Here is a 14,072-nt window from a genome sequence, read left to right on the forward strand (position 1 = left end):
TGTATTTTCTTGTGTTTTTGTACATATAAATGATAAACTCCATAATTTCTAATTAAAAAATATTAATATTTTTGTTTATGTTACTGAGGAAGCGAAACGGTCAGAGAATACAAGGCCAACACACCACTATGGGGGTAACTGTCTGCAGGATGTGTAGTGTGGAGACCCTCCATTCACATACACACAGCAGCATGTCGCCATGTGTTGTGCCCAGGACCTTAGAAGTCCAGCTGCTCCTCTGAGGAGCGGCAGCAGCAGAGTGCTGAGACTGAGCGTCTCAGTCACTGGAGCAGAAGGCCGGGGCCGGGGCTCTGACGGCCAGCCTATCTGGAGAGGCCCGGTCAGGCCCGGTGGAGGCACTCTGTGGTATTGAGGGGTGACAGTCTCATCCAGATGGCTGCTGTGTGATTTAGCTGAAACGAGAAGCAGCTGTGGCCAGTGCTAAGTCCCCCATGCTTGACTAGGACCCAACAGGGGAGGGAGGGCATTTGCATGAGAGGGATAATCTGGCCAACCAGTTCTGGCCCTGCCAGAATCCCAAATCTCACTTCCCTTTTCAGCCATCTGACTGAAATAGTCCCTTAAGAATTAGACTTTGCTGTTAACAGGATCCAACATGATGTTATAACTTGTGATTTTTCTTTTCTTCACTTTACATGACTGTGTCCCATTAATGGACGTCCATAAGTGAATATTCAGTGCAAACCTTTTGAAGTTGGCCACTCTTTTTACCAGTGTTTCTTAACATGTGGAGTATAACAGCAATATCCAATGTACAGTTGAATATTACAGTTTACTGCCCCTCTTGGCAGTGTGTGTACTTAGGGCCCCCTGTTGTGTTCCAGACTAGTTCACTAAAGACATGTCTCCTCTAAACTTTGTGTAACTTGGATAACAGAAGTAAAATATTTAAAAAAAAAGCAAAGATTTGAGGAACAGTTCAAAAATGAATATTAAACTGTGTAGCAGCACTTTGCTTTTTCTTCTTTCCCACCCCATAAATGATCTCACAATACCTCATAGGCCTACATATCTTGTGACCTACTTAGAGCCACTGGACTAAACCACCTAAACGTGTGTATACAGCAACAGTTAAAACTAGTTCCACCTCAACCAGCTAAAACAATAAAATGCTAATTACACACTGATGCATCAGTGGCTTAATAATGTAATTTAATATATGACAGTATAACACTCTCCAGGGCCGTTTTTAGCCAAAAGAATATGTTTGGTTTTGATACTTTAAAGGTATAATCTTTAAAGTTTCAGTCATAGTTGTGCTGCCGATCTAATCACAGTGCAACAAAACAAGCCTGTGTTGTTTTAATAAATTAAGCAATATTAACCGCAAAAAAAAAAAAAACCCTGATCACATGATGCACAAGACGTGTAATTTTCTAAAATAAAATATAGGTAAGACTTGAATACATGCAGCCATTTGAATCCATCATCAACAGTGAAAAGAATTAATTCCTTGAATGGCTACTGATAAACAATGCTGTAATATAATTAAAAAATTTAAGGAAACCCTTAAGAATTATAACTTTAAGTTCAGTTTGATGATAATTCTTCTATACTTTTTTCATGTTCGATATTGATGCAGGACTTTTTCATATATTTTGTCATTGCCTAAAATTTTAACTGTATTAGTTAATATACATTATGTGTATGTGTGCATATATATTATAAAGTTGTGAATGTCTTTATTATGTAATTGATTTTTTTTTTTTTTTTTTTACAATGTTTTTACTCAAATCCTCTAGGTCTCCTGTGATGCATTTCTACAAATGTCAGTGTTCCAAATTCGAAAAACAAGTCCACCTACATTAATTTTTGCTTTTCAATAATATGTATTGTCGTGTGCGTGTAACCGCTGCTGCATAACCACAGTCGAATTGAGCTCCAAGCTTGCACCATATGGCACAGTTTTCAGCCTGTACTCTATGGATCCTGCCAGCACCACAGGAATTCTGTGCATCGATCCCAGTCCAGCTGTGAGGAGCCCCTGTGTTCGGACATGCCCAGGGGGTTCATGTGACTTCTTTCACTGCTGGCTAATTCAACAAAGTTTCAATACAGTGGCCAGCCACACATCTGAAATATTTATGATGGACTTGACAAAAAGATGAAAAATAAATGAGTCTTTTTTTTCATGGTCCTCCAGATTTTCAAAGATCATTTCATAAAATTTACATGAGAACTTCATTTCATGTGTTCACAATCTATAATAGTCCTCTTCTTCACTAGTGTATGAGCAATGAGGCATTCAACTTGAAAACATCAACAATGCTAAAATGTTGGCCAGAACCTTACGTCTGCAGCACAGAGCTGAGAAACTGATGGACACTTTCACATGGATGCAGCTACACCATGAACCCTATGGATCAGTCAGCACTAAAATTATGGCACCCACACATATTGTCTAATAAAAAGGATGTATTGCAGTAACAGATTTTCCTGTTGAGTCCACTGCTTAACATTTACAATAACAAGAAAGGAAGCAGAACAGCAGAGCTCTCACTGGGTTTTTTTTTTTTTTTTTTTTTACGAGACCCAGGATAGTCTCTGAATTGCCCAACTTCCGCGGACATGATTAGCACATCCAGCTCAGGAACATTCAGGAGAACTACAGCAGAAATTGGGCAAAATGTTACAAAGATGAGCAAAAGATGAGCAAATAAAGCCGCGGTGGAAGTGATGATAGTGCCCTCTGTGGCTTAGATGGGAGAGGATCAAGGGGATGAGTGGAGGGGAACTTGCATTTCTTTGTTTCAGTTTGGAGATTAACTCCTAGAAATATGAGGTACTTTGCCATTTTTGATTTTATTAGGAAATAAGTACAGTTGCAGAAATGTAATGAACTGAAACAAACTAAAGCATTGACACCATATGTTTTTATTTAAATGATGCAGCTGAGAATATGTAGGGAATAAATACTAAATATGCTGAATGCTCATCCTTAAAAGAATTACAAAAGACATTTAAACATAATTGTTTCAGGTGGAACAGAATGCGGTGCTTAATGATTAAACCAAAGCACAAAGCAACAATAGCATTAATATCTAAACAGTGCGCCCAGAACAAAACATCTGAGAAGAAGCTGAATGCATAATGCAAACTGCTGCACACAATCTAGAGGAAGCCTTGCTCTCTATATGGGTTCATTTCAAACACTCTCAAAAATATGCCAACATATTACTCTCCTATTAACTTGTGTTTATATTTCTCTTTCAAGTTACAACAGCTTGAAGGGGAAATGTTCCAAAATATCAGGCTGGTTGTAATGAGATTAAAAATGAATCATTAGACACACAAGAGTGAATGAATTAACAAGAACACCTGCTCAAAACCACTGTAGGTGCAACTGCATAGTGGACACAGTGGATCCCAGGATCTGGAAAACTATCTTTGTGAAGCCAGAGGGGCTCCTGCTGTGTTGCCCATCTCCTCTCGGTGCTTTGTATGTTAAGCACAAAATATTGTCCAAAAGTTGTAAATGTACCCAGAACTGAAACCTTTTCCCCAACTTAGCAGAAAATAACCATAAGTTGAAAACGGTTAGAGGAAATCAGGAGTTTAATGTCCACATCCAAAAGTCTTATTCCACTCTTCATACAGTTCCAAGTCTTTGGATGAGACACTGGGTCGTACCGTCTTCAATGCCTCCTGGAAGTCACTGTAGAGGATCGGTCGCACCTGATCTGTGGTGATAGTGGCAATGTCACTCAGCCGGATGCTGCGGATGGGCCCCAGTGCTGCTTCTCGACATAGCTGGGTCATATCGGCTCCGGAGAAGCCCTCTGTGGCTCTTACCACACTCTCCAGCTCGTGCTCTCTCAGCTGGTTCTTCTCTCGAACCATGAGGTTAGTTACTATCTGCTGTCGGGCAGCTGCTTCAGGTAGAGGGATGTATAACCGTTTTGCCAGGCGTCGACGAGCAGCCTCATCTATCTCTTGAGGCCGGTTGGTGGCGCCCACCACCAAGATGCGGTCATCGGCCGCGGTGGCTGCCCCATCCAGTTGAACCAGGAACTCGGTCTTTATCCTGCGTGATGAGTCATGCTCCCCATCTGTCCGCTGAGACAACAGTGAATCAATTTCATCAATGAAAATGACAGCGGGCTGATGGCAGCGGGCAATGGCAAACAAGGCTCGCACCATTTTTTCTCCTTCACCCACCCACTTGGATGTGAGTGATGACGCACTGATACTGAAGAAAGTGGCACCTGACTGACAAGCGATACATTTTCCTATCAGTGTTTTTCCAGTTCCTGGAGGTCCAAACAACAGGATGCCTTTGGGCGGACCACGGAGACCAGTAAAGATGTCAGGTCGCAGCATGGGCCAAACCACAATTTCCTTTATGGTGGTTTTGGCGAATTCCAGGCCTGCAATGTCATCCCAGACCACAGGAGGCCCGTGGTCCATGATCTCACTCATGATCAGTTCAATTATCTTTGGCTCAAAGTTTTTCAGACGCTCATCCAAGATCTGAGGCTCCTGACTGGAATTTCGGCTTGCCCCATTTTCCTCTTCCTCCTGTCTTGGAATAGGTGACACAAATTTAGAAGATGCACCTCGAGGCCTGTTAGCACCCAAAGATTTTTTCACAGTTGCTGCCATCCCAGGGGTCTGACCTCTTTGGGGTTGGTGGGAGTGTTTTTTCTGTTGATCAATGATGAACTGCTCACGAGCTGTTCTGAAGTTGCTTCCAGATCGGTCAGTGGCTGCTTGACCTCCCTGTGGTCCCCTGCTACTATCCTCTCCATGTGGGTTGTAAAAATTCTTACGCTTAAAGGGGTTGGAGATAGGGATGGAGGAGCACTGATAGTTTTGCATGCTACCTACGGGGCCACTGTTTCCCTGTGGAAGAACTGAAGAAGGATGACTAAACACAGATTGTGGTCGGGTTGGAAGTGTGGAGGAGTTTGTGATCAATTGAGATCCTAAAGGCCTCTCTGCAGAAACATCAGCAGCATTACTGGCAGTGTTATTAACCTCCGTTGTATGCTGTGGTGGTCCTATAGGTTTAAACAATGGGTCCTCTGACCTAACTTCGGTGAAAGGAGCAGACAGGGAGATGCCTCCACTCTGTTGTCCAACAGATATGTTACCATCTGCTGGTGCCACCAGAGAGTCTCCTCTACCTTTCTCTGCCTGAATCATCTTCTGCACAGAGGGCAGCTCCAGTACACTCTCCATGGTCAGGGACGACTCCCATTTGTCACTGTAGTTCCTCTGACTGCGGGCCAAATGCAGCACACCTTCTGCATAATTGTTAAGGCCAGTGGTTGGGTCATCTGAGTCCAGCACTGCTGCATAGCGCTCCGAGTAGGTTCTGAGCAGGCTGGCCATGCCGGCCTGAGAGAGCTGGGAGCTTGCCCATGCATACTGAATGGAGAGGATGTGGTCCCGGTAGGCATCGGCCATCTGTTCAGGTGTACAGTTGCCAGATGAAATGTCAAAGGACCTCCTTTGCCATTCGTCCAGGTGTGCACTACTCATGCCTGGCCTGCTCCAGCCTGGTGAAGGAGAGGGGATAAAGGTTATAAAAAATACATGACCTCAGTAAAAGCCAAGGCACACATCAATCCTGACACATACACATAAAAAAAGCATATCTCATAATGCTACATTCTTGGATGTGTGTGAGCACAGGATACAGAGACCTTATAAGAAGGGTTACTCTGGTGATTTAGTATTGCACCTCTAGATAGATAGATCAATACATAGATACTTTATTGATCCTGAGGGAAATTCAGGTATGAAGTTGGGGACACAAATCATATGGTCAATACTGAGGCGGTGGATGCTGAAATATCCTGAGTTTTATATATGTCTCATGGTGCTTTAATCTGCCGTGTACTTTGGCTTTCAAACTCATGCCTTTAGGCACACATATGCATTTTAAGCCTCATTAGTAACATGTATATGAGTCAAGTTCCAGAAACACTCTGATCCAAAACTGTACATTTTCATTACAGCCTCTCTTCCTGCTAAACACCCATGTGCTTTCATTTTCACACACCACAACTGGAAACGCATGCGGTTTTGTCATCAACCCCCAGTGGAGATAACCCTTAATCCTCAGGAGTCATTTCAGCAGACTGGACAAAACTCCTTCATACCCACATAAAAATACTATACAGCTGAGTAATTCTCCCTATGACTTCTGAACTGGAGATGCTCAAAAAAATCGGCGGAATGCATTTTAACTACACTAAACTAAACACTACTTAATTCAAACTTAACACTACTAAATTCGGCTAAAATTTGAGTGAGCTGTCTAATTTTATGGATATAAAGCCGCAATTGAAAGAGGTTCGTTGGCAAAGCTGCTACGGGGCTCTTTAACATTACGTTATTCATTATGTCAAAGAAACCTTCGAGTATGCAATCTCAAAAGTTATTTTTCATTTAGTAGGTTCCACCTACTTGTTTGGTAAAATACTACACAACAGGCTACAATTACTGAGGGACGCCACTTACTATTCGTGATATCTTTTTATTCTTCTTGATACACTGAACTGAAATAAATGAGCATCACACTACTAAAACAACTCTTTAACTTCTACAAAGTTGCCGTACGCTACTTTACTCGCTGGTTATTTGTTCCCGCCACGTTTATTTCTCAACACTACAACTTCCGGGTACGTTCCAATTCCTTCTCTTCGACGTCCTAAACTAAACGTTTAGTGTTGCTACCATTAAATGCAGAGACCCGGTTCAAAACTGACCTAACGTTTGATTTATTCAATTGACGAAACGTCCACTCAAATTAAAAGATGATAACATTAATGAGCTGACAACTTACTTCAAACTATCGGAACGAGACCCACAACTTGTAATAAAAATAGGGAGCGCTTCATTTATTCTCCCGGTTCGCCCAGCCCTACCACTGCACTGTGTCAATATATTATTATTAAATGTTATTAAACCGCTTGATAAAAGTCAGCATAAGTCTCGTTGAATATTATAGTCTTCCCCAGAGTGAGATCCTCTTTCCTGAGTTTTATAATTTAGTCTTTCCAGATTATGGTTTCAACAGGTCTACAGATGTGTAGTGAGGTCTACGACGCCATTTTATGGTCACATCGGACTAAACGAATCTAAAATTCAAATCTCTTTAACGCGGTGCACTTTGGGAAGTGTAGTATATGCGTTTACAAATTCAGTCCTGCACTACATTCCGACGTAATTTATATGTTATTTGAATTTGTACTTGCACAAAAAATGTAATGACATATGTGTTCATTTATTTTTATTATGAATATGGAACTTTTAAATACAAAATACAGGTAATATTAGCGTATAAATAAACTACACTAACCACAACTGGGTAGTATTGTGTTTCTGCTGCTGATCCTCATAGATTAAAGCACACGCCACCGGTGGAAAGATAGACTGTGTTTGTGATCATGTGTAGCTAAGTAGATGGCTGGTTAGTTAGTTGACATTTTCTATAGTTTCTTTTCATAGTCTCTGACTTTGAAGGGGTATGCCGAAGTTTATTAGATAGCTGTTCACAGTGGTCCCGTTCCGTTAGCCATTTTGTTAAACCGGAGACGGGATGCAAATTAATCCAGAAGGGACCAGCCCATGACCCGGTAGCAGCGGTCAGTCACACCCTTGTATGAGGTCATTTAAGCAAATTCGTCTGCTGAGCAGCATGAAACTATCATCTTCCATATCTTATGCTCTGTTGAATAAACACACATTAACCCCAAACTGCTGAATTGGAGCCTCAGAGCACCAGGGTAAGTTAACCGGGAAACGTGGACTGGATATAACTGACTCATCGTCATGGTCTTGGGAGATGACGCCGGACAGTTTGCCTGCTATAGTGCCAGTCAGCTAGTTACAGCTAAGTTAGTCACACGTTTAATCGTTTTTATTATAGCCTTTCCTTTATAGTCAGTGTGCTATCATCAAGGTCCCAATGTACACCTTTGTCAATCGTGACGATAACAGCACTGTTTATGCTGAAGTTTCCAAAATCCTCCTCTCAACTGGACAGTGGAGGAGGCTGAAAAGAGACAATCCCAGGTTCAACTTAATGCTTGGTGAACGGAACAGACTGCCCTTTGGACGTCTAGGTAAATTATGTCCCTCCCTTATCTCCAATCTCCTATTATTGTTTACACTACTGTCACTGACTGTACACGGTTTTGAGTCACTGCTTATTGGCTGTACTATTTAGATTTATCCTAATTAGTCAATCCAGGTCTTATTCTATTTTAGTTCCTAAATGTTATGGCACCCAATACTAGGTGAGAGAGAAACTGTATTTCCATTTTCTGTATGTGCTGCACATATGGTGAATTGACAATAAAATCCTTGAACCTTATTTCATGTGATGCTGACAGCAGACAGGGAATTGTACAGCTGTTTGGTGTCCACCCACTCAGCATGAGACAGTGGCTGTGACTTTGCAGGGCTGCTTGCTCCAGCATCCTGTGGAGAGATGTATCTTTCATTTAGATGTGCTCTTGAGGCTCTGGTTGTACATATGGGCATTTAAACAGATTTTAAAATGTCCTCATTTGAACTTCACAGGTCACGAGCCAGGACTAGTGCAGCTGGTGAATTACTACAGAGGAGCAGACAGGCTTTGCAGAAAGGCATCCTTGGTTAAGTGTGTATCTGTCTTGTTTGTGTTACTAGTGTACTTTTCTGCAAGTAGGTTATCCAATAAGGACCATGTCCTTTCTTTACCTTTAGGCTGATTAAGACAAGTCCAGAGCTGTCCGACTACTGTACCTGGTTCCCAGAATCCTACATCATATATCCCACGAACCTCAACACCCCTGTTGCTCTGGCTACAAATGGCATTAACCATCTGAAGAACAATCCCAAGACAGATGAGCGGGATGTTTTCTTGGCCTCCTATCACTCTAAAAAAGAAAGTGGGGAGGGAACAGTGTGGATAGCCAAATCTTCTGCTGGAGCCAAAGGTAAAAATCTCTTATCTGCTTTTCATTGGTTTAAGTCCAAGATGCAAGTTAACCTTAGTCAGACATTTTACATTTGATAACTTCTTAGATTAGTGACTTACTGCTTGTATTGTTTACAGTTAAAAATTGAGTATGCAGTAAATGACATCAGTGACACCTTAACACCTTTGTTTTTATTGTAACAGGTGCTGGTATTTCGATATCCCATGACGCTAATCACCTGCTTGAGTACATCGATAATCAGGAACAGGTTTATGTCATTCAGAAATACCTGGAGAAACCTTTACTTCTGGAGCCGGGACATCGGAAGTTTGACATCAGGCAAGTCCTGCATGATTAAGACAAACCCACAGAGAATATGTTTGTCTGTCTGGACTTTGTAACTGAGGCTCTCATGGATTATGTCATGTTGTTACTAGGAGCTGGGTGCTAGTGGATCATCAGTACAACATCTTTTTATATCAGGAGGGTGTGCTGCGGACTTCTTCAGAGCCCTACAACAGCTCTGACCTCCAGGACATGACCAGTCATCTGACCAATCACTGCATCCAGAAGGAGCATTCCCTGAACTACGGACGATATGAAGAGGGGAATGAGATGTTCTTCGATGAGTTCAGGCTGTACCTACTGAACGTTCATAATGTCACTCTGGAGACCACCATATTACCTCAGATCAAGCAGATCATCAAGTAGGTCATGCTTGTTTTTGGATCACATCTAACGTAGCATAGCTTTCACACATCACATTAAAAGCTGAAACACAAAATGCCTTAAATTAGTATGTCAAGTCAAATCTGTCCTAGTTGAAGTAAATAACATATTCATGTTCACATTACTTGGTTGGTCACTAACATTTTACACTTGTAGATGGCTGGATACAAACAAGCCACTATGAAACAACTTTGTCATAGTTAGTGGACATGTGGCAAATGTAAAAGCCATGAATTTCAGCTTGTAAATAAGTGAGGTCCTTACTCCTCCATAGTATACAATCATTATATATTTGTGGAACTTTGGTAGGATAGCTGAAAAAAAAAAACACAGAATCAGTGGTGCTTTAATCTGCCGTGTACTTTGGCTTTCAAACTCATGCCTTTAGGCACACATATGCATTTTAAGCCTCATTAGTAACATGGCTGTAGGGATAGCATTATCATTCTTTTGGCTGGTCCACCTTTGATCCAGCCTGGTCCAGAAATACCTCAACGACTATTTTATGCATGCCTATGAACATTCCTGGTCCCCAGAAGATGAAACATACTGCATGAAATATTGTGACTTTTCCTCCAGATCCACCATGAGGGTGACGTTTGTGGCTCAGAGTGAAACATCTTGACAACAACTTGATGGCTGACCATATTTGCTACAGATATTCAGGGTCCCTAGTAGATCAGTTCTAAAGAACTTTGTGATCCCCTGACTTTTTCTTTAGAACCATCATCAGGTCAAAATTTCATTTTGTTCAATACTTTGGCTTATACCATAATACCTGCAAAACACCTGGTAATTTCCCAAATGTTAATGTGCTAACGCACTATGGGGAACATGGTAAGCACCACACCTGCTAACCATTAACATGCTAGTAAAATGTCTCTTTGGTGTTTATCACATTTCAGCTACCACTACATAAAGGTAAAGGTGGGCATTAGGCAGGAGGCATATTTATTGTGCAGTTCCTTCTCAAATGTCAGCAGAGGTCTGTAAAGGTCAGCAATTATTTAATGCCTAAGATGTTTCTAATGACCTTGATCACGTAGACATGCAATGTGAAGTTGTGTCAATATTAACAGTCAGATTACTGGGACTGAATTTGCTGTCTGGTTTTGCAGGAGCTGTCTGTCATGTATTGAACCTGCAATCAGCACCAAGCACCTGTCCTACCAGAGTTTCCAGCTCTTTGGATTTGATTTCATGGTGGATGAGAACTTCAAAGTGTGGCTCATTGAAATCAATGGAGCTCCAGCCTGTGCACAGTCAGTAACACTCAGCTGGATCAGAATCAGAAATGGGAAAATGCTTCCATTTGTTTAAAGCAAACCATTTGAGTTATCTTACTCTTAAGTTATTATTTTTTACTCTGATTTGAAAGTTTTCTCTTGCAGGTGAACTTTCAGTGTTAGATTTTGAATCAGTCAGCTAGCTGTGTGTTGTGAGAGTGCTTAGTGTCTTAATTTAAACTCATGAAATCTCTCATATGTGTGGGTAAATTAATACTTGTTTTATCGCTTTCTCTTCCAGGAAGCTATATCCAGAGTTATGTCAAGGTATAGTGGATGTGGCTATTTCCACTGTCTTCACCATGAACAGCAGCAGTGACTCCTCATCTGCATTCTCTTCCCCTTACTCCTCCTCTCCATCCTCCACCTTCACCACCAGTTCTTGCTCCTCTCCCAAACTGAGGGCTCCTCTTCACGTGGGCCCTTTCACTCGACTGTGAGCACACGGGAATATTCCCCTCATTTCCTCCAAATTAGAAGGTTCTTCATGCTCTGTCCTCACATCTAAACTGCACCTGAGAAGTAGCACGTGTCAGCAAGCCTAGCCTTTGTTTTTACCTTGCCTGTTGCACCTGGATGGACTCTTTCTTTTGTTTTTGTTTTTTTATTGTTACCGGATCTCCTAATAATGCACATAATGAATGTGAGGATGCTGAAGAATTGATGGACAAACTTTTTTGGGAGTTTCCGAATGAGAACAGACACACATCCATCCAGAAATGCTGCAGCTGAGACTGTAGTGCCTTACAGCCACGCCCCCTTAAAAAGACTGCCAGTTAGCTTGCTCGGTTTCTGTGACTCATACTTTAAGCCATTGCGCTGTTGCTCAGTCAAGTCACTGTGGTCAGGATCAGTCCACAGAAACTGGCATAAAACATAGTACTTTTTTTTATAGCTTACCATCAGCCATATGTACCCACTGGAATGAGCACTGCTAACAGTGATCACGAAGCTACAGGTATATATTTAAACTTATAAACACTGTTATCTATAATAGCTGATGTACTAACTCAGTTTGTCTGAGCTAAACATTCAACATGTGAAGGTTTGCCTTGAGAATTCCTTTAACTTGTCCATGTGGACACTATGTATTGTTCAAGACAGCAGGGTGGTATAAGTGAGCAGGGAGACCTGGGTGTAAGAGTGTCCCATCAAGCACTCCTGACCTTTGACCTCTGCTGCAATCAAGAGAAGAGCTCTAAAGTATTAGCACACATTATGCTTTCTCATGAAATCCTTTACAAAATATTACAGCTGAAGACACTTTGTTTTTTGTCATTACAGAACGAGCATGTTTGTGTGAAAGCATGTAGTAGTGTGCTCTCTCATACACAGCAGCGCCGGCCCCAGTTTGTAAAAAGCTCCCCTAATGTCCATTTTATTTCCTTCAGATGAAAAATGGACTGTATTTATTGCATGTTGTAAACAAGCGTGCGGGTTACGTTCTTGAAATGAAAGTAGAGTAGACTGTACAAAGTGTGTTATTGGTTATTAAAAGCATTTAAAGACCCAAGAAATGAAACTGAGTGACATAATGAACATTCATCTTTAAGGCCAGAAACACATGCTTCTTAGAGTGGTCTTGTAAACATAAAAGTCACCGTCCCAGGTCTTTATCAAGTCACTGCCTGACTCACTTTCTACGCTCTTGGTTTTATTTTTATCCGAGTCACATTTCATGTGTGTTTTGTTTCACGGGCTCCTTAAAGACGGTTTCTGTTCTTCACTTTTATTTTCACTCTATTTTTTTTGTGGATGGAGGAGACCTGAGGTGTAACTAACTGTTCAAGTTGACTTGTGTTAAATCAGATTTTTAAATTGGTTTAAAGTGTGTGACAGCTGCATGTTATTGTAGGTAGGTGACTTTTGAATTCCAGCCGTCGTGTTTCCAGGGTCTCAATAAGTCATTGTAGGATTTTTTTTTTTTTTTTTGTAGGCTTGCCTTTCATAATGTTAGCATCCCTGCTGTTCCTCTGTTTTGATCTCAGTCCAAATATTTGAAACTTTCTGTGCTTTGAGTAACACAGATTTATGTGTTTTCAAGAGTTTGAGAAATGAAGAATATGTAAGTAGCAGAAGGTCACAGTGCTTAAATAGTTACAAAGACAAAATTGTTAGGATTAATCCCATGAACTAAAAACATACAGTATGACTGATATACAGTATTCCATGATGTATGCTGAAATGATGTTTGAAAGATATAAATTTAAGTTAAAAAAGGGTGTTTGTCATGATTGTTTGCCAAATGTGTTAGAAGTGTTTGACTCTTCATTTTTGAAGTTTCAAAAGCAAATTATCAGTATTTTTTTTTATTCAATTTGAGGAAAATATAACACATTTGGGATGATATTCCACATACGATCTGCTAAAACATAGAGAAAAAAAATAATCAAGTAATTCCCACAACTCTCACAGACATGCCATCAGCTACAATGGCTTTAGAATCATCTGTAAGACCTCATTTATATTTAGACTGCTTCTCTCCCATTAATCTCTCTGAGTTGACCTCAACAATTGCTTTATCTAAATCATCAACATGTCTCTTAGACCCCATCCCGACCAGGCTGCTCAAAGACGTCTTGCCCCTAATCAACATGTCCATATTAGATCTCATTAACCTCTCTCTATTAACAGGCTATGTTCCGCAGGCTTTTAAAGTTGCTGTAATTAAAAGCCTACTCTTGATCCACGTGTCCTAATTATAGACCAATATCCAATCTCCCATTTATTTCTAAAATCCTTGAAAAAGCTGTTGCAAAGCAGCTATGTGACCATTTGCACAAGAATGATTTGTTTGGGGATTTTCAGTCAGGATTTAGAGTCCATCATAGTACAGAAACTGCATTGGTGAATGTTACCAACAATCTTCTCCTAGCCTCAGACAAAGGACTTGTTACTTATTTATCTACATTATATTTCATTTGTATTTTGTGGCATTCATGTGGACGGCAAAGTAAGAATTCCATTGTACAGGGAAACACGTTTCCTAATTGTGCATATGACAAATAAACACTTTGACCTTGTCTCCATACTTGTCCTCTTACATCTCAGTGCTGCTTTTGACACCATTGATCACAGCATCTTACTACATAGGCTTGAACATGTTATTGGGATTAGAGGA

General features: G+C 40.9%; 2 protein-coding genes across 9 annotated transcripts; one reads left to right on the plus strand and one right to left on the minus strand.

Moving 5' to 3' along the window:
- Positions 1–2,711: 2,711 nt before the first annotated feature.
- On the minus strand, positions 2,712–7,097 carry fignl1 (fidgetin-like 1). Of its 3 annotated transcripts, none has more exons than XM_020604717.1 (2): positions 6,815–7,097; positions 2,712–5,522 (listed from the first exon to the last, which is right to left on the minus strand). In XM_020604717.1, exon 2 carries the CDS (start codon positions 5,503–5,505, stop codon positions 3,577–3,579), a length of 1,929 nt encoding a protein of 642 aa, XP_020460373.1. In that variant the 5' UTR covers positions 5,506–5,522; positions 6,815–7,097; the 3' UTR covers positions 2,712–3,576. The 3 variants fall into 3 exon arrangements, with proteins under 3 accessions (XP_020460373.1, XP_020460382.1, XP_020460364.1); XM_020604726.1 differs by lacking the exon at positions 6,815–7,097 and adding an exon at positions 6,738–6,797; XM_020604708.1 differs by lacking the exon at positions 6,815–7,097 and adding an exon at positions 6,490–6,718.
- Positions 7,098–7,358: 261 nt separating this feature from the next.
- ttl (tubulin tyrosine ligase) lies at positions 7,359–13,392 on the plus strand. Of its 6 annotated transcripts, none has more exons than XM_020603799.1 (8): positions 7,359–7,868; positions 7,972–8,096; positions 8,557–8,635; positions 8,722–8,954; positions 9,140–9,275; positions 9,374–9,643; positions 10,784–10,927; positions 11,193–13,392. In XM_020603799.1, exons 1-8 carry the CDS (start codon positions 7,804–7,806, stop codon positions 11,389–11,391), a joined length of 1,251 nt encoding a protein of 416 aa, XP_020459455.1. In that variant the 5' UTR covers positions 7,359–7,803; the 3' UTR covers positions 11,392–13,392. The 6 variants fall into 6 exon arrangements, with proteins under 6 accessions (XP_020459455.1, XP_020459474.1, XP_020459465.1 ...); XM_020603818.1 differs by having other exon boundaries at positions 7,359–7,757; positions 7,901–8,096; XM_020603827.1 differs by having other exon boundaries at positions 7,360–7,757; positions 7,989–8,096.
- The last annotated feature ends 680 nt before the right edge of the window (positions 13,393–14,072 follow it).

The sequence above is a fragment of the Monopterus albus genome, unplaced genomic scaffold, assembly GCF_001952655.1.
Source record: "Monopterus albus unplaced genomic scaffold, M_albus_1.0 scaffold3.1, whole genome shotgun sequence".
Lineage (NCBI taxonomy): Eukaryota > Metazoa > Chordata > Actinopteri > Synbranchiformes > Synbranchidae > Monopterus > Monopterus albus.

Bases quoted from the DNA above. Each gene is read 5' to 3' on its own strand.
- fignl1 (XM_020604717.1), bottom strand. From the start codon at position 5,505: ATGAGTAGTGCACACCTGGACGAATGGCAAAGGAGGTCCTTTGACATT.
- ttl (XM_020603799.1), top strand. From the start codon at position 7,804: ATGGTCTTGGGAGATGACGCCGGACAGTTTGCCTGCTATAGTGCCAGT. The intron at 8,097-8,556 runs GTAAATTATGTC...TGAACTTCACAG, and splicing joins ACTGCCCTTTGGACGTCTAG to GTCACGAGCCAGGACTAGTG. The intron at 8,636-8,721 runs GTGTGTATCTGT...CTTTACCTTTAG, and splicing joins AGAAAGGCATCCTTGGTTAA to GCTGATTAAGACAAGTCCAG.